This window comes from Rousettus aegyptiacus, unplaced genomic scaffold, assembly GCF_014176215.1.
Source record: "Rousettus aegyptiacus isolate mRouAeg1 unplaced genomic scaffold, mRouAeg1.p scaffold_m13_p_4, whole genome shotgun sequence".
In the NCBI taxonomy this organism is placed as follows: domain Eukaryota; kingdom Metazoa; phylum Chordata; class Mammalia; order Chiroptera; family Pteropodidae; genus Rousettus; species Rousettus aegyptiacus.
Genome location: NW_023416307.1, coordinates 107027479 through 107048156, shown reverse-complemented (window position 1 = coordinate 107048156; position 20678 = coordinate 107027479). Strand labels below are relative to the sequence as shown.

At 37.5% G+C, this 20678-nt stretch overlaps 1 protein-coding gene across 2 annotated transcripts in view; it reads left to right on the top strand.

Annotated features, from left to right (window-relative positions):
- Nucleotides 1-20678, top strand: part of SYNPR (synaptoporin) — a 285066-nt gene that overhangs the window by 155816 nt on the left and 108572 nt on the right. For both annotated transcript variants that reach the window (XM_016150173.2, XM_016150174.2), the window contains one exon: nt 18186-18310. In XM_016150173.2, coding sequence (XP_016005659.1) covers nt 18186-18310 — 125 coding nt within the window. The remainder of the gene's footprint in view (nt 1-18185; nt 18311-20678) is intronic.

The following is a 20678-nucleotide window of genomic DNA, read 5'->3' as shown; positions in this document are numbered from 1 at the left end:
TCACTTCCAGAGCACGCTCACAACAAAATATCCAGCATACTCTTTTTCAATTAACCTTTACTTATCTTTTCTCTCCTGCTTCAGAACCTTTCATGGCCCCCTAAGGTTCACTACAACAAGCTCAAGCATGTTTCTGATTTGGCCCCAGATTTACCTGTCTAGATTTACTTCCACTATCCAGCAATTTGGATTTTCACATCTCAGTGGTGAGACACTTCACTGACCCCATACACTCTATAATTGCTTCTATCCTTTATCTGTACTATTATTTTCTCCATCCTTTTTGCCTTTTAAACTCTGACCCATGCGTAGGACTCAGATCAAGTTCTCCTTCCTCTATAGAATCAAAAGATTATAGTTACAATAATTTTTAATTTTCCTGTTGCTCCTTTGTGTACTTAGCCAGTACTATTTCATCTTCAAAGCGAGTCATCTGCTTAAGCCATCTTTAAATTTCTCTTTCTCTCATTCCCTTTCTTGTACTTCTGTCATCAGATCTCCTTCTCTGACTTAAATCTGTCTATCTCCCTCTTATAAGGACTCTTGTGATTACATGGGGCCCTCCCAGATAATCCAAAATAATCTCCCCATCTCAAGGTCATTAACTTAATTACATCTGCCAAATACCTTTTCCCATATAAGGTAATTACATTGAAGAAGATTAGTATGTAACCATCTTTTGGGGTCACTATTCTGCCTACCATAAAATTATAAAGGAGTGATATAAAAATAGCTTCATAGAGATAGTGACACTTGAACTAAGTCTTGAAACAAAAAGATAAAGAAGGCACTCCAGGAGAATGGCCAAGATTATTTGGAGGAAGGGGAGGTTGTGAGTAATTTGTTATTCACTGAAGACAATGAGAGATGAGACTAGAGAAGGAGGTATGGACCTGAAGATAGAAGGCCTAGCATGCCATGCTAAGGAGGTTAAACTTTATCCGGATCATTGAATGGTGGTAAATGGGCAAAGGGAGGCAGCGCAGTCAAACTTGCATTCTGGAAAGATCACCTTTGCAGTAGAATGTGTCCTAAATGTTTTTGGGTGAGGCTAGAGGTGTGTACAGCTGATAGGAGACAATATCATTACTCTGGGCAAGTGATGATGGTGGCCTGGACCAAGGCAGTAAGTAGCAAGTGAATAGAGAAGAGAACACAGCTGTGATCAATATCAGGAATGCAGAACCACCAAAGCTAAGTGGCTGTTTGAATAAATGAGATGACAGAAAAAAGAATGCAGAATGGCTCTTAGATTTTTGACTTTGGTAATGGGACAGAGGAGGTACCATGGCTGAGCGTATCTCAAATGAGGTTGTTCCCATGAGTTCTAGGAGTTGCCCTAAGAGGAACACAGCCTTTGGATACTCATTAAGCCTGGTGTCCTAATGCCTTACCAGGTAAATGGGTTTGTGGTTTCATTTCCAATGTTTCATAGGACTTGCAGCATTAAGAAATGAGAACATTATAATAATCATGATCATTAATAACATCTGCTTTTTATGAAGCAAGCCCTACATTACCCAGCTCTTGCTATTTCTCTCTGGCATTTGTCTACCCATTCTTCCCAGGGAACACAAACACATACACCAATAAAAGCCAAATGGATCAGCTTCCTCCCTTTCCTTGCGCAAGTCTAACACTTTCTTACATTTTTATTCTGGCTTTTTTCTGGACTTGTGTTAGAGCATCACTTCTAATCCACAGACCTCTGGCTCTGTTAGGATTTTGGAATTTATCCTATCATCTGCTAGATACACCTGTAAGGCTGAGTGAGATCAGAATGATCCCAGGTCCCTCTAAGTTTTATGCAAAGGTAGGTTCTGCTTGTCTTTGAATGCTTCAAGGTATGAATGCTTCGAGAGAAGGAGAGGTCTCTGGATTTGATTAAGAACTCAAATCAGAAAGTCTACAATCTAGGGCTCAGCTCCTGGCTTCACCATTGACTGTGTGATGTTAGAGAAGTTACTACATTATGAGCCTCAGTTTCCCCAATGTAGAACCAGGATATGACTTATTATGCAGGCATGTTGGGAAGGTCACTTGAGATAGTGCATGTATTGCACTTTATTCACGTCTGGCATTAATAAATACTCCCTAAACATTACTTATTCTTTTGATTATGAGTATTTTATTAATAATTATTATAATGTGACTCATAAATAAATAGCAAATGGATTTCTTGTGGTAAATCCAGGCTCCTCATGAGGACTTTGCTCATCTTGCCTCAAACCTCATCACATGCTGTTCTCCTCCTTATCCATTGCAGCTGCAATAGCTTCCTTTCATTTCCTCAAACACACCAAGCTGTTGTCCTCCTCAGATCTTCATCCAGCTCTTACTGTTCCCAAGGCTAGCTCCTTTTCAGTCTTTTGCACCTCAATGTACCTTCTCAAAGAAGCCTTCCATGTTCACCTCATCTAAGAAGGCCCCCCTCTGTAATTCCCTACCACTGTATCTGCTCTTACTTTGATTTCCTTTAACACAACTTTATATTTGTTTATTAATTTATTGCTGATTGCTCCCACCATAGTTTAAGCTCCAAGAGAGCAGCATCCATCTCTATCTCTGTCTCTGTCTCTGTCTCTGTCTCTGCCTCTCTGCCTCTCTGTCTCTCTGTCTCTCTCTCTCTCTCTCTCTCTCGCACCTACACTCCTGCCAGACAATAAATATTTACCTTTAAATGTTCATTATTTTTTTTAAGGGAAAAGTCCACATACCTCTTATAAAATTGCATTAAAAAAAAAAAGACTATTTGAGGAAGAGCCATATATCGAATAAAACCTTGAATTCAGTGCTATGAATTTATATTCACTAACCTTTAATTTAGGTCACTAGGTTACATTATATTCATAGAATATAGGGTACCAGCTTCCTAGAGTCCTTGCTAACAGAGGTCACAGAAGATGCTCTTCCCAAACTGTGTGTTGTTATAAAATGAACTGAGACATCTGTTTAAAATAACATCTACTCACATCTATTATGACCAGGAAAAGATGAAATCATTAAACTAAGAAGTTATTTTTTTCATACTTTGGTGTGCATGCATTAAAATATGCATTTCCACCCAATCTCCGCTAACCCAATCTCCATAAGGTTTTGATGCTCTCAAATCGGTCTCTTGGGCATGTCTTTCGGATTCCTGTAAGGCAAAGTGTGCTGGTGCATGGCATTGAGACCCAGGGCTGTTAGAGGAATGAGGGGCCGGGCTCCACCGCGACTCTCAGGCTCCTCTGCTTTGCATATACACAAGTTCAGCTGCCATGGCTGCTGCTAACCACATTCCTCAGAGACCAGGTCATTCCATTAGAAGTCAGTTCGATGTCACACATAGCCATTGTGGCTAGTAGGTTTCTCCCGTGTGCCAGTAGGTTTCTCAGAAGTATTCTGCCACTTTCTCCTAGAGTTGAGGGAACAAGATAAAGTCGCTGGCTTTATACTTTACTGTGGATCATTTTGTAATTTGCCTTTTCACTGAAGTGATTTTCATTGAGGTTGCCCCTTGTAAGAAGAAGACCAGCTCAAAAAAAAAAAAAAAATAAATGAAAAAAAAAAATTAAATCCACATTAATAATTTTTATATTAGACAGAGTTCTAGTGCACATGGAAATAACAAAAAAAAAAAAAAAAAAAAGAATTAAGGTTTCTAAAAGAAGTGATTTATGATAAATGTAGAAAATTGAAAGGAATGGACTCAGAAACCTTAGAGGGGATTAGACTTGGAAAGTGCCTTGGAAATAGCAATTGCCTGAAAAGTACCTGTTGAATGAACTTGAGGAGTGGGTATAAGAAGGAGGCATGGTCTCATCAGCTGTAGTACCTGTTAAGTTGTACTTCACTTTAAGAGCAGTGGTTCTTTGCGTGAGGGCCTTAGATCATTGGATGTGGTCAAAAGGTCTCTGAATCCTTGGAATCCATATGAAAATTTTCAATATGTGTGGAGATGAGGATTTTTCTATGGAGTAAGTCCACAGCTTTCAGTATCTTCCCAAAGTATAAACTGAGATAAAACACCAGCCTTCAGATATTCTCTCTGTCATCCCATTGGGGCATTCCTAGATGACCACTATAAATTTCTCCCAAACAAGTTTATCTTATTCCAACTTCCAGGATAATCTCACAATTTGGAATATTGTCATTCAATTATTATAACTCTTATTTATCTATTTTTGTCATATTTTCTGCCTTCTTTTTATTATATGGCTCCAATTTTTATGTGAATGCTTTTTCTTCTAACTTCTTCTACTTATTTCCTTCTAGACTCTCATTTGAACCACTTCTGGTGGACCCCTATCCCCACTCTCAGTACTTTGATACCTGTGGGTACTGTCCTATTTGGAGGGAGACAAAGGATGTCTCCCTATTAGTTCAACTAAGTAATATCAAATGCCTGCTATGAATTAAGTGTTGTGTTTACCTTAATGACATATTGGTTTTTTATTTACCTTAAAGATGTTTTTCCGTGATGTTTTTTAGCTTACCTGTCTGACAGGTGCTGGAGGTTTGCTTTGGGTATACTTGTTTCATTGAGGAGATCGCTAATTTGCAGTCATGATGAGAACTCTCCTGCAGTGTGGGGGGAAGCAGAAATGACCAAGAGATGGGCTCTGCCCTAAAAAAGGGCTTCAAATAAAGCAAGGAAAAGAATGTAATGACATCATGCTTTTTTGTAATTCTTAATGGCTTCACTTTTAGCTTATTTCTTTCCACCTCTTCAATAGGTATTTAAACATTTTTTTCTTAGTGCATCAAATTTCTGATCTCCTCCTTCACTCTATTCACTATTTGATCTCACTTTTTCATTTACTAAGAAGATTAAGACCCTTCAACATAAAACCCTTTAGTTTCCCTCTTTTTTTAACTCAGCATAACTCCCCAGAGCCCCGTCAAGTGCCTGCTTTTTGTCTCTTGGGGGAGGAATTGTTCCTCACGTTCATTAAACACATTTTTATTGGTCAGCTACTGTTTGCAAAAAATTTTTAACCTACGTTTCTCTCTTCACACTTTCCAATTTTCTCCAGCCCATGCAAATCCCTTCTTTTAGAATGATGCCACTATTTCTTGCATAATTGTCTCTGATTCCCATGAACAAATAAGGTGACTCTCTGGTAGTATCTTAACTCTCAGAGAATCAAAGAGTGATATGAGTTTAATTTGAGAGCCAGAAGCTAAAAGTTTTTTAAAAGGTTACTCTGCTTTTAGTTGCAAATCACTAGATAGCTTTGTATTTGCAGTTTCTTCTGCAGTGCTGAAGTTAATAGAATAATATTTATGACAACATTTATCAATATAGTGTATATGAACTCCACTTGACAACATTAGTACTCAGAAACTAAAACCAATATATTAAATATTAAATTTTTTGATATATTTTATCACCTCTTGAATTTAATCAATAGAAAGACATTACTGAATGATGGTGGGGATTTTTTTCTTATTGTCTAGGAAATAATGTTCTTTACATGGAATGTATTGTTATTTAGGCTATAGTGATCTTTCATCTCATTGAAACATAATGAGAAAAGGCTACTCTCACATAATGAGCCATAACTAAATGGATTATTACAACAATCAATAAAAGATTGTTAAAAAAGAAAATTTTTATTAAAGAAAGGAAAATACATTTTCTGCTAAGCCCTGCAATATTATATAATAGAAGAGAATGAGACTTCCTCACTTTAAAAAGTGCTCCTTTTAGGAATTTTGATTAAAGTATTCTTTAATATTTTTTTAAAAAACAATTTAATAATATGCATCAAATATACTGGCATGAATTATTCCTTTTAAAAACAATTACTTCAATTTAAAAAAAATTTAATAATAGAAAATTTTAAACATGTATAAGGAAACACAGAATACTATAATGCACCTCTATTTCCCCATTACCCAGCACAGACAATAATCAACTCATAGCCACTGTTGTTCCTTTTATACTCTCATTTTTATCATCTCCCCAGGTATCATATCATTTCTCTCATAAATATCTCTCAAAGGCATTGAAACAAAAATACTACAATTAAAAATTAGTAATAATTCAGTGTCATCAAATATCTACAAATGTCCAAAGATCTTGTTTAATCTCATGACTTTTTTCACAGCTTTCTTGAATCTGGATTTTTTAAAACAATCTATCATAAAATTGATATATCTCCTAAAACCTTTTAATCTATAAACTCCTCTCTCTCTCTCTCTCTCTCTCTCTCTCTCTCTCTCTCTCTCTCTCTCTCTCTCTCTCTCTCTCTCTCCCCCCTCCCACTCTCCCCCTTTCATTCCCCTCCCCTGTTTTAGGTTTGCTTCTTTTCCATTATATAATCAAATAATACACAGTAGCAAGTTTCCTGCTTACAGAGGCGATTCGATGACCATGCATCATGTTTGAGAGACTCAGGCATTGGTTTCCAGGTCAAGAATCAGAATGATCAAAAGAGTTTCATGAACAGTCTTTAAGTATGAATAGTATAGAGATTCAGCTTGCTAGGGAAGTGTCCAAAGGAAGCAGAATATAGAAAGACCTTCGATTCTCTATACATACCTACTTGCATGTTTTGAAATGCTTCTGACAATACATAGTTATGACTAATCCTAGGTTGCTACCTCTTAGATCATGTGCTTAAATATTATGCCTGGTTATACTCCTGACTTCTCTTTGGTAAGCTCTGAACTTTGTTTATTATAACCACAAAGCACACACACACAAAAACACAAAAATGAATAAAAATCAGTTCCTACTGTTTTTTTTCATGAGATCCTGTGCTTGTCTTCATTAAGGTAAGCTAAGTTTAAAACAAAACAAAATTTAAAAAACATAAAGAAGAGAAAATGAGAGACATTTCTCTGTTTAATATGGCCATTGGTTACTGATACTTTTTTCTAAAGTAATCTTATGTTATTCTAATTTACTTTATGGATAATATACAACTCTAGTTCATGATATATTTAAATCTTAAAGAAGACATGCCAAATACACTGAATTCAGTCATAATAGAATCTTAATTTGATTTTTTTGTCCTATTCAGAGAACATTGGACATGGTAATCAGAGGCCTGATATTAAAAAAAAAAAAAAAAAAAAAAAAAGGATGTAAGAGTTGGAACTTTGCTTCAAGTAAAACAGATTCTAATCATTCTACATTATTATGAAAACTTGGCTTCTGGAAAGGAATAATTCATGCCAGTATATTTGATGCATATCATTGAACTACAGAATAGTGGCTACATTCCATGAGCTTATTTTGCTCTAATTTTTCTATCAAACAGAAGTATACAGTTAAGATATCTATCACCAGTGATTTCTTTTAATGCTCTAAGATATGGTTATGGTAGATAAGAAAATTCAGAAAGTCTACATCATAAGTTTACCCTGGAAAAATATCAGGTTCAAAAATAATATGATAGGCAAGAAATTAATTCACAAGACATTCTAATTAGGTGTCAGAAAAATGGTGTCAATTCTAGGTGAGAAGCTCTGTTGAATTTTTATTTTTTCGTTATTTCATTATGGCACATATGAGAGAATTAGAGTTGGTTCCTTTAAAAATAATTACTGTCATTGAATCTGATGAAAGATAAGTCATATATTTTACTCAATGTATGATTGACATATGTTCCCATGGCATATTTTGAAATATTTTTACCTTGATCCTAAAGAATGACTTTGCCAAAATATTTTAATAAATAAGCAGGGAAAAAATGTTACTCTATTTACATTCTCTACAAGTGTAAATATTCAAAGGTATTACTGAATATAATTCCAGAAGCGAGCAGGTTTTCTTTGATTTTACATTTTTTTATCCAAAACAGCACAGCCATCTAATGACAGGTGTGAATTTACTTTGCTCAAGTTACTCAGAGGTTGTCTAAATTTGCATTTTTAAGAAAATCTCTTTTTAGCTACATAAGTCATGCATGTTTATTTGAAGAAATTGAAATAATGTGAAAATAATTATAAACTGAGATTCTGGTTGCAAAGTCGATTCCTCAATAGTAACTGAAAATACTTCAGTGCTACCTCTCTAGACCTTTTAAAGTCTATTAAAAATGTATATATGTATATGTACAAATATTTCTTTTTATAGAAATTCAATGCACGTCTGTTACAGTTGGCTATATGCTTTTTTTTTACTTTATAAAAGATTACAACTTTCTATATTGCTATTTAATCTCCTTAACTAGTGCATAATATTTTATTGATTACCTCAGAATTCATTTGAGAACCTCTATATATTTTTATGAGCATGAAGATTTTTTCCAATTTATTTTTATTACTTCAACTATGCATTTTATTTTAAAGATTTATATCGGGTTTTATGTTGGAAAATAAAATTTGGCCAGAAATTTACATTCCAATTCGTGTGCAAGTGTTACATTTAACCTTTTACATATGAGGCACAGGAATTTCTAGGTACTGGCTAGGTAAAAGGAAATGTCCAGATACTGAATAAGCTTCTTGTCTTGTCTTTATAAAATTCCATGATGCTCCTGCTTCTTCTCCCATAAGTGCCTGTGGCAAACAGTGGAGACTGACTGACTCAAAAATCATTCCCAGGCCTCGTGCCCTAGCCTAATCTGAATGTTTACTTCTCAGTCTCCCATGCTGGTAGGGATGTCCATGGACACTCCATTGGACCATTTTGTGACTATGAGGCAAAGACCATAATAAGCAGAGACATTGCCTCAGTCATCAATACCTGGTTCTCGACTTCTTGATATGTACAAAAAACAAATCTCTATTTGTTTAAATCACTATAGGTCAAGCTCTATTTCCTGTGACCAAACCCTTTACTAACTGATCCAGTCTCCAAACTGCGGGTTTAAGAAAATTAAAATGCTAACTTTTTTTTTTTTTTTTTTTTTTTTTTTTTTTTTTTTTTTAGCTATGTAAGTAATTTAAAGTTCTTCTGCAATACCCGGTTAGAATTCCTCAAGTGATGGCGTGCAATACCAATTGTGTAAAGCTGCTCTTGCTAGAGAAGATTTCACACAAATCACAAAGCAGCTAGAAGGACACGGTATCCCAGTTTTGACAGGTTGCACAAAATAGAATGCAATGTGGAAGATATCAGAGCTGGTTAAGAACATAGATACAATGACACAAAAAGCATATGGCTTTATTGAGGAAAGCTTTTTAACAGTTGTTTTCAGTGCCTCCGAATCAGATACAACTACATTACCTTCTGGGGACACTTGCAGTTTTTAATCTTCTCATGGAGGTCCTACTCAAGGTTTAACAGGATTGTTCACAAAAGCCTTCTGGGTCAGAGTATTGCAGTAAACATACGCTGAAGACCAAGAGGATACTTGGTCAATTCCTTGGAAAAATCCAATTATCAGCAGTAGAAGAAACACTAAAAGAAGGACGAATTGGACAAAGATGAGTAAAAAATGAAACATTAAGTTCTAAAGGTGTTTATCAGTCAGCTGGGGGCCTCCTAGGTGCTGAGTGGGGTGTGAGAGAAGCCACAGTTAATCAAAACCTCTTTTTGCACAAGAAAATATTCTGACAGAATGTATTTCTCCCTTTTTCGGAACTGCTGTTGAGGTAATCAGTTCTTACAAACAACTGTTTTTCCAGAAATGCTCTTCCAAGGTGCTGAGGACAAATAGTTCATCAGCCCAAGACAAATTATAAAAGGAGAAAGGCCAACAGGGGTTCATTACAGGGTGATGAAAGAACAGGGGTTGGGTTTCTTTAACCTATAAACTGTTGCATATCAGAGGTATATGGAAATGAGAAAGCCACGCCCGCCCCACTGTGGGTGGCTGACAATTAGGAGGGACTTGTCATAACCAACTCACATCAGGCTTTTTCAATATCCTTATCTTGCTAAATCCTAACTCCCTTCCTTCTGATGTCCTATGATGCTTCAGGGTGAAGGCTTGTGTTGCTGAGGCAAAATACAAAAGCTACCAATAATATCCACTTAGATGATCAGGGCTTTGTTTCACAGATGCTTCATTTAGTGCTCACATGACTTTCTGAGCACTGATGTGACAGAGAAAGCCTTAACAAGCCCATAATTGATATTTGTCTGTTAGTGTTTCTATAACATGCTCCAGCAAAGAGAGACCTTTTTCATAGCCCTCAGAGAGTTGGGGAGAAGGAAGGTAAACTTTAGAGAAAGGCAGATCTGAGTTAAAACCACGGCTACTTCAGGTACTGATAAACTATGTGACCTTAGCATTCTGTTTAACCTCAGTTTCCTCATCTGTAAAATTGGGGATGATGTTCCTATTTTACAGGGGTGTTGAGAAGATTAAATGAGCTTATGTAATAATGTGCTTACTGAAGAGTGTGGTACAGAGAACCAAATGAGGTTGTTTTTATGATTATCTTCATCACCATCTTCATCACCATCATCATCATCATCATCATCATCATCATCATCATCTGTTCTTTAGTGCCAGAACATACTTTTCCAAGGACTTTGTTCTCTCTTCTTCTCTTGTTCACTTATTTATATATTCATTCACTTGACAATTTATGAATCACCTATGATGTTCCAGCACAACAAGGGGCACAAAGATGTCTGAGCTGTGGACATGTCAGCAAAGGGCTTGCTGACCATCTGGAGAAGTAAGACACTTGCTCATCCTCCAGCATCCAGCCCAACCCTCTGTCCATCCACACTCTCCACTACGACTAGCAGGGCCTTTCTGAAATGCAAATTTGGTCATGCCCCTCGACTGCTGAGAACTCAATCTCCTTGGAAGACCCAGGTTTCTTCACATTGACAAACTATTTCTGTAGAGGCAAGACATTAAATATGTTTGGCCTTGTAGATAATAGGGTCTCTGTTATCAATACTCAAATCTACTATTGTAGCATGAAAGCAGCCATAGACCATATTTAAATGAATTGATGTGACCGGATGTGGCCCAGGGACTGTAGTTTTCAGATCTCTGTTAGATCATACCTGACACATCCTTGCTTGCCTCTCGAATGGAGTCACTCCCTTGTTCCCACTGTGCAAATGTCTACTTTAATCATATTAGCTGCACAGTCCAAATGTGCTTCACTTGCTTATTTGAGTGTCTGATTTGCTGCTTTGCCTGACTAGAACATTCTTCTTCTCCCTCTTACCTGGATAATTCTGTCGTGCTTTCCTGGTTTCTGGTTAGCTATCCATTCTTCTAGATTGCTATTCCTCATGTCCCCTTCACTCATCTGCAAACATGGACCACATTTTCCTCTAACATTCTCCAATTAATGCCACCACAGTAAAACACTGTCACGGTGCCTGTTCATTCACTTGCTTGTATCCCTAAATAGAAAGCTCCCTGGAGGTAAGGGGTTGGGGACAACAATTATTTAGTTACTGAGTATTTAGGGAGCACCATCTTTATGCCAAGCACTGTACACAGTTGCAGAGATTCGGCAAGAAACAAAGACAAGTATATTACCTTTCTTTAGGGAAGTGGTCAAACAAAACATAAACGGCTGAATAAATAATGCTAAACAAATACAGATCTTAAAACTTCTGTTCATGTAAAAAAAAAAGCACAGGAAATAATGGGGACATGATGGAGGTGAGTTGGGGAAATCTCCTCTAAATAGTGTAGTCAAAGAAGACTTCCTATTTTTGAAAAGATCAGCTTATTTAGAGGGAGAAGGAGAGATGGGAGTGTGATAAGTTAGAAACCAAGAGACATGAGAGAAGGCTCATCAGGAGCTACTATTCCCTTTATTGATGCAGTCTTAGAGCCCGTTACAGTGCGTGAAATGTAATAGGTGGTTAGTCAGTGTTTGATAACTGCCTCAGTTACATTTCCCCAAAGTGGATCCTGAGATGAAAATTTTGGCTCAAAAGATTTATTTGAGAGGCAATGGCAGGAATCACAATGATAAATGAGGAAATGAGACAGGGAAAAGAAGAAAGCCAGTCAATGGTATATTAATGACTAGATGTTGCTGTGAGCAACTGGGGCTCAATCCCAATGGGGATCCTCTGAGAAACTGTGTTGAACTTCCTGACAATTTTCCCACAGAGGCACAAGGACACTGAGGTTTTATCTAACAATTTTCATCCCACACTGGTTGGAAGCCACCTGGGGATTAACTCCTGAGGACTTCACCAATGCCACAGTCACAGGCAGAGAGCATTCTTGCTGCATGACAAAGCTCTCAACAGAGAGACTCAGATATTCAAGGAGAAAGCATTTGGTGTGTACAAGAACTGTCCCTCTAAAGCTGCAGGTGGCCTCCAGGGTGGGCTAAGGGGATATAGGCAGGACATCAATAACTGCTATAATAAGTGAATTAAAGATTGAGGGAGTAAATGACAAAAAGAATGAATAACTGTACCTGATAGAACCTCTTTGATGAATGAAATAAGCCCAAGGTGAGTGAAATGAAATAAGAGAAAATATGAAAAAAAGAGGAGAAACCCAATGAAATAAGCCCAGGGTTCTTGCACCACAGGAGAGTCAGGGAAAGTCACTTAGTGGCAGTGGTATGTTGGGGCACAGCTGATTGTGCAGTTAAGATTCAGAGGTATTGTATTAGTAGCTTGGAGTTTGTCATCATGGGTGTATCTACACCACGGAAATTGGCAAGTGCTATAAATGAAAGCTTCGTCCTCCGGAGATCTGATTGTCAGCACACACAGACTGGTGGTAATAAGTACCAGGACCTGGTTCCATCTCCCAATGTTTCCCACCAGTCTCCTTACTCTTACTTCTTCCAAGGCATCTTTCATGCCTAAGGTTGTATATTAGGTCTTGGAAGATGCCCCCTTTTTGACTTCATGGCAGACCACAGAGAGCCAGTAATCAACTTGATTTCCTATTCTCCTCCAAATTGTTGCTTTCAACTATGCCTTGCAAATTAACCAAAAGGATGAATAGTGGCTTTCATTGATATTTCTTGTGTGGTTCAATTAGTTCCAAGGAGGGAGCTGCTTGCCCTCTGCAGGGGCAAGCCTTTGGTCTTACTAACCGTGCAAAGATATTCCTGCTATGGGTGATTTTGGTTTATGGATGCTTATTAAGCCAGAAAATGCAAAGCAATTCTTCTGTTCTGTTTCACCTGAATGTATTTCTAATGAGGCTACATATGAAGAAAATCTGTGCTGGCTAATTTTATCCATTTCGAGAGTAATTTTTTGTTGTTAGTAACAGAGCCATAGACAGTAGTGAAACGAGAGTTTATTGCAGGAGATTTATTTCAGTCTCCTGACCTCAAAGGGAGTGAATGATTGGGCCAGAGGTTATGATATTGATTATTGTGGAATGTGCTAGAGGTGAAGTATTTGCCTTTTTTTTTTTTTTAAGGAGAATTGGGACTTTTAGGAAAGATGAGAACACAGAGGTTTTATAATGTCACTTGATTGAGTAAATAGGCTTTCGCCCCTGTTTTGTGCCCTCAGTGCCTAGAAAGCTGAGTGAGTATACTGCATTACCAAAAAGAAGGCACAGAATTGGCTGAGGACAAATACACGGAGCCCAGAGTTTAGAGAAAATGATACACATATGCATATGCACCCATATAAACACCATGTCTTCAGATCTCTCAGCAAGTTGTTTGTAGTCATTGGAGAGCTGGCCTCAGATGGAGATATTTCTCCCTATTCCCTCCTCTCACCTGCTTCTCTACCTCCCACACATAGGCCCCTCCGGCTCTTCTCTCTCCTTAACATTCCTGGACCCGCACCTACTTCTCTTTGCAGCCTGGCTGCAGAACACAAAGTTTTCCCATCTCTTCCATCTCCCAGAAAGAAGTAGTGTCTGTCTTAGGAATAAACAGAGCAAAACATCTACAAGACACACAAACTTCCCTCTTGCTAACATTAACAGCCTCTCAGAATAACAGCTGTCAAGGTAAGAAAGTTACACTCTCTTTATAACATCTTCCAAGATCCTCTTTCTGAAATACTCTACCCCATCAAGAATGAAAAGAGGAGGGAGAGAAGGAGAGAGAGAATGAAGGTAGAAGGAAGGAAGGAAGGAAGGAAGGAAGGGTAAGAAAGAACGAGAGGACAAAGCACCCATTCTGCATAGTTAGTGAGCTTGCAGGTTATGTATTTGTGAGACACAAAAATCATGCAGAGCCTCAGGCCACTAAAGCACATGGCGTGTTTCTAGGCAAAGAAGGCCGGACCGTTTGACATCTCTTCTATCCACATGACCAAAAATTGTTCTTCCTGTTATTCTAGAGCTAATTAGAAAAATGCTGACTCAGGGAGTCTAGAGCCCAGGATTCTAGTTCCAATTCTGCTCCAGCTGAGTTGGGGTTAAGTGAATTTTGATCTCTAGTTCTCAGTTTCTTCAATAGTGCAGTATTAGTAGAAGTAGAAGAAGTAGGGGGAGAAAGAGGAACAAGTGGAGGAAGAGGAGGAGTAGACACTTTAATGTTTATTGAAGGCTATGAGCCTGATGCTTTACATGTGTTCTCTCAGCTAATGTACACGAGAGCATCTGAGGTAAATACTATTATTGTCAGCCTCTTTCACCAGCGAACTGCAACCTTGATTTTCCACTAGCTCTTTGAACTTGTCAAGCTTTTTCTCTCTCAGAGCTTTCACTTGAGCTATTCCCTCTGCCCAGAGTACTCCTCTCTACCCTCACCCCTTTTCTGCATGACTTCTTCTCATTTATCCCCAAGGTCTTAGCTTAAATGAGGCATTCTCGGGTATAACTCCCTGTCTAGAAGAGCTCCCCCTAAAAACATGTAACACAATTGTAATTACTTCATCTGTGTGTTCTTTTTCATTCTGTCTCCCACATCCAGCATTAAGCTCTGTAGTGGGCAAGGATCTTTTTTATCTTTTCTCTGACGTTTTTATGTTTCTGTTCCCCACCAGCTGGCACCTAGTAACTATACCATTAAACATCTGCTGAAAAAAACGGTGGATTTGTCCCGATTTGGTAGATGTAGGAACTGAGGTTTGGAGACCTTAAATAACTTGCTCAGTGTCAGACAGCTAGGAACTGGACTCAAGCTCAGGTCTGCATGACTCCAGAACTGCTCCACGTTACCACCTAGGGTGGGGTGGCTGGGCAAATTTCTGGGAAGAGAAGGGTGGATTTCCATAGTTCCTTCCCACTCAACATTTCTCTAGAACACCGAGAATTTTGACCACCACGCCCACCTCCCCCACAAAGAGCTTCCAGTCTCTCTCCCCTCTCTGTCTTGATGTATTCTAATTACGGGACCAGGCCCTCGGCTGATAGACTCTGAAGGAATTGATTTCACTCTCCCGAATATGAACTCAACCATCCCTGTAATACATTATTCACTCAGCAGGATCTGATTCTTCCTGTGCTATACAGATATTATCTGTTTAATCCTCACCTCATGATATTACCGAATTTGATATTGGTCACACAGTACGAGTTCCCTTTAATCATTGAGGACTGTGGGGAAAAAAGAAAGTTAACCAGAAAGCCCATAGGCATGATGTTTAATTCCTGTACAATGTCTTAGGTTTTCAGAGCTCGATCAAAGTTAAAAGCAAAAATAGAGATATGTATGGTTTCAAACGTCTGATACCTTCCTTCTGTGCATCTAACATTTTCAACTAGTTAAATATGTAATTATAATTCCATCTTAAGTTTATTACATGGTAGCATTAATAATATCTTACTGTATAGAAAATACTTTAAGATAATATGAAAAGCCAAGGGTAGTTTTTTTTGTAGCCATTAAGTGTTAAAATTATCAAAATTTATGACTTTAAGTTACTACACTTTAAAATTTCAAGGAATTTTTTTAAATGCCACTGTTTGAAGGCATTATGCTATTCTGCTACATATTTAATATAGGAATATCAAGGTTCACACACAAACACACACACACACACACTTCATTGTTGTCAAGAGGAAATATAATCACATATATTGAATGCTGGGCACAACACCTGGCCCTTAAAGGGCACTGAACAGTGGCGATGATGGTCAATTCTTCTTAGCCTTTCATGTAGAAGTGCTGATATACATGTAGGACTCTTGCCCAGAGAAGTGCACATGTATAAATACCAAGCAAATTTCTGTATGAATTGACAGAAATTTAATTAATTTAATTAAATTTAATAAATTTAAATTAATTCTCTCATTGATTCAGGAAGATACAGAAGATATCCTTGTTTTACAGATGAGGAAACTTAGAGAGGGAAAAGCTCTCTCCACAGCCATACCACAGGGCTTTGTGCTCCATTTCTCCATTCCTTCTTCGGAAGAAGTCTTATCAAAGTCTCTATCATGATATGGCACAAAGGGCTGATCCATGCAGTATTGTATGAGCAATCTAGATTTAAGCACTGAACAATTAAAATAACTTCCTCTTTATTTCTATCAATACTGACAGAAAGAGCATTTGGTCATGGGAATTGAGCAATCCATGCCTCAGGGGTAAAGATCAGGCTCCTTTTAGCCTTAGTGTTCTGTGTGCATCATCCCCAGTTCATGGAGTGGGTCGGAGTAGCCTCTGAATGCTACCTCAAGTCCCATCAGTAAGGCAAACTAGGAAAAGAAGCAAACAAAGCAAAAGAGATCAGTTTCTCTGGAGAGCTTGGATATTGGTTCACCAGGGCTGATGTTCATATAGATTTAGCTAGGAAGGAGTAAGTCAAAATTTCCTATTTTATGGCCCAGAACATCTTACTAAGGACCTCATCCACATCTATTTGCAGTAATAACATTTGTTAACATTTATTCAGTGCTTATTCTGTGCCAGGATCTGTTCCAAATGCTTTACACACATTAATGCATATAAATAGACTTTGCTTTTACTGTATCCACTATATTTTTGATCAAGTGTATTTTCATTTTTAAAATACTGATTTAAAAACTAACAACTTAAACGTGATACACACACACACACACACACACACACACACACACACACACACACAAATGGTCCACAAAATAGTGCTTTCCCTGTGAAGGTTTTATTGTTAACCAGTCTTTTCCAATTAAAGCTAAATAGCCAATTGGGACAAAGAGTATGAGGCTCTTTTTCCACCACTGATTAAGTGAGGTGGCAGGTGTTGTGGATAATAATATTCATTTCATCTTCTGAAATTTCTGAACAGACTTGGTGACGTTGCTAGCTCCAGCAGCCTTCTTGTCCACAGCAACTGTCTGCTTCATTTCATGAATAGCAAAATGACCCAGAGGACTTATCAATGCTGTTTTACTGATAAAGAAACCAAGGCATGGGAGAAATTAAGCAATCTTTCCAAGGTCACGTTCCAGAGCCCACGCACTTAATTCTTACACAATAACTCTCCCTCCTATGCAAAGTGAGTTAGTATTCCTAATAAAGACCCCAGGCTTCTTCCGGAAGCTAAATTCCAAAATTAAAATAAAATAAATGGGAGTATTATAGCATGGGTTAGTGTTAAATGCACTTGATTGACTTTCTTTGGAAATGAGCAGGAAATTCTTTTGAATTTAGCCACACTAAGTGGACAAATTTGGCATTTCCTTACTTACCATTTTAGGCCATCTCCACCCTCCCAAATGTATCTTCTTTCTTGCAGGCTTCTTTGAGTTTTTGCTTCTAATTTTTAGGACCTAATTCCCACAGATCCTTGCTGTACACTAGCATAAACCATGACATTAATTGGTAAAACCAGTTGAACCATTTAATAATTGACTTCGAAAGAACTAACACAAAAATATAATCACCAAAGGTGGTTTGAGGCTGACAAATACTAAGATCATGTGCTCTGAAGAAGCAATTTTTCGACACTTACCTACTTGTCCTCATCCCTTTAGCTCTAAAATTCTCTGATCATTACTTTTTAATAATCTGTTTATTTCAAAAGACAAACATGTTTATTGCAGAAAACATACAGATAAAAAGAGAGCAAGGAGACATTCCAAATTCTTCTCACCTGGAGATTTCCATCATTAATCTCGTGGTGCATGTAGATTTTCAGATCCTTTGATGTGAGATAACATCTCTACTTTCTGAGGCATGACAGCTTTTTACACACTCAAACACAGATATTTTGTCCTTGTTTTTAATTTCTGTCCAACCCTAACTTTTCCAGCTTGCCAGACTTTTTTTTTTTTCAGAAACCACCTTCCTATTCTCCACTATCACCTTGACCTGAGGCAAATATGATGCCGCACTTCAAAACAACCATAACTGCTCTCAGTTCAGACCCTAATCTTCAATTGATATATCTCATTCAATTAACATCATTCTAATAGCTGCTTTCACTTTTGTTTTTTTGTTCTTCACAGCTTTTTGCAATCTTTGCATTTGCAACATGCGGTGGCTATTCTGGAGGCCTGAGGCTGAGTGTGGACTGTGTCAACAAGACGGACAGTAACCTCAGCATTGACATAGCATTTGCCTACCCATTCAGGTAAGGAATGATGATGAGAGGGCACCATCTTCCTTCTAAGGTCTCTAAAAATTAATGCGATCCTTCGGGACTTCTAGGTAAACAGAAAGAATTCTGCCTCAACCCACAAAATACCCAAACAAATAAAACACCCACCTGCCACCCCACCTGGGAGGATTTATGAGTTTTACCTTAACACCAGAACTGACTTTTCTCCAAAAAAAAAAAAATTCTACAAATGGCCCAATATTGGTGGTTATCACTATTGAGACGTTATAGAATTCCTTATTCTCCATCCATATTTCCAATCTTAAGATCTCCCAAATTCTAGAATTAGTGTCACCTCTAATTTCATGTTTACTGTACAATCTTGGCTGTAAGGTATTTAATAATATCAGTATCTAATATTGTTTCTATGTGCTAGACACTGTACTTGCTATTTACTTGTTTAATCTCATTTAGTCATCACAGTGGTCCTTTGACAGAAGTACTATTACCATCGCCATTTACAAATGAAGAACTGAGGAATAGATAGGTTTGCTCACATATCTTTGGCCAGTAATTGGCAGAGTCAGAGCCAGGCCCACCTGGGTTGAGCTCATATGTCTATTGCTATACTTAGATTGCTTGAGATAATTCTTTCAATCTCTTTATAAATTAGTCTGAAAGATAATATGTTATCTTTCTCTTTGGTCTGTCTGTAAAATACCTACCAGGGCTTGTCCCAAATTGGAAATTTTGTGATTATAATCCAAATCCAAAGTGGATTAATTAAACTCAATTTTGAAATAATTTATTTCTGTAAAATTCCCAAATTCTTGGCACCAAATATATAACTGGTGTGATTTTTGAAAACAACTTTCAGCATTATGTTTGGCATCTTTTTAGTATACTCTCTTGTTTACTTCAATGTAACAAACATGTATTAAGTAATCACCTTGTTTTGGGCACAGTGCTGGCTCTGGAATTACAGAGAAAAGTATAAATTAACCTCTAAAAACTTGCCTTAAATAGGCAAGTGCACTGTTTTCCAAAATTTTTCCCTTGGAGCCCTGAATATTTAATGTTTCTAAAAAGAAAGGAAGAAAAAGAGAAAGAGAGAGAGGGAGGGAAATTTTTAAATTATATGATCAGATAAGTTTAAGTAAGATTTTGCCCTTCTAATGCACATTTTGAATCACTAAGAGAAGCATAATGTTTCATAAACATGTTTGGCCAGAGAAACTCTGTCTCAGTGAGCATCCCAGAGGATTTATATATCATGGAACACATCCTTAATATAATGATCTAGTGAACTTTTCCTAGTCCAAATCAAAAGTGCCTCAGTTCATAGATGATGAATCATGAGGAAGTGGCATTGATACTAAACAGTTTGCACTAAATAGTTTTTTAAGAGTAGAACTGATAAAAGTTACAAATACTTCTGTGCAAATAGATACTCTCCTAACTAATAAAAGAATCCAAAGCTCAGATTAATTAATTAAGCAAATTAAAATATATTAAGCAAATATTAAGCATAGAGTCTTGGTAATTTGATAAGAGATTCCTATGCTGCTGGAAATGAGTATAAGGGTGCTTGACACATTTAGAAGTTCTGGATGAACTTTTTGTCTTGAGAATAGTCAAACCAATGTGTGCTCACTAAACAATGTGTAGAATCTAGAATAGGAGATAAGAATTGCTAATAGCTGAGATCTAGGATAGAAGAAAAGAAATGACAATGTCTGGGCAGCAGTGGTGGGATGCTTAGTAACATTATTTATGAGATTGTGAGTTCTGCATTGCCTTCTACAATAATTTCCCACCAGATGTGGTAGAAGCAGATGACTTGAAGGTCAGTCCCTTAACATATGAAGAGTAACGGGTCACTAAACATTGCACAGTTCTCTCTGTCTCTCTAACAGGAAGAGAGTTATCAAGAGACTTGTCAAGACAGGAAACCAGTGCCTGGGTTGGTGTGAGATGGAGAGCAGGGCGATATTTAATTTTATTCTGTCCTTGGTTAAGTGTACAATTTAAAAAGATCCTTCAAGCAAGCATGTTTCCAGCACTGGACTTCTTCATTTTCTTTCTAAGACATATTAGTGGCCCAATTAAAGGCAACTGAAGAAATTGTATGAAAATGTTTCTTGCCATCTACAAGTATAGTGGCCCACTCATTTGAAAGAATTTTATTTGAGGAGTGAAACGAAGATGATCAACCATTGTTTTTTCAGTAGCAGAAATTGTCTTTCTAACATTACCTTGCTCAGACGTTCTGTATAGAAAACAGTTATGAGTCACTGATAAAGTTGAAGCAGGGGAAGAAAGGGGCTCGAAGCATCCAGCTGGCCTTCCTCAGCTCCCCCCCTCCCCCGCCCCCCGCTCTACAGCCCTTATAGTCTCCTCA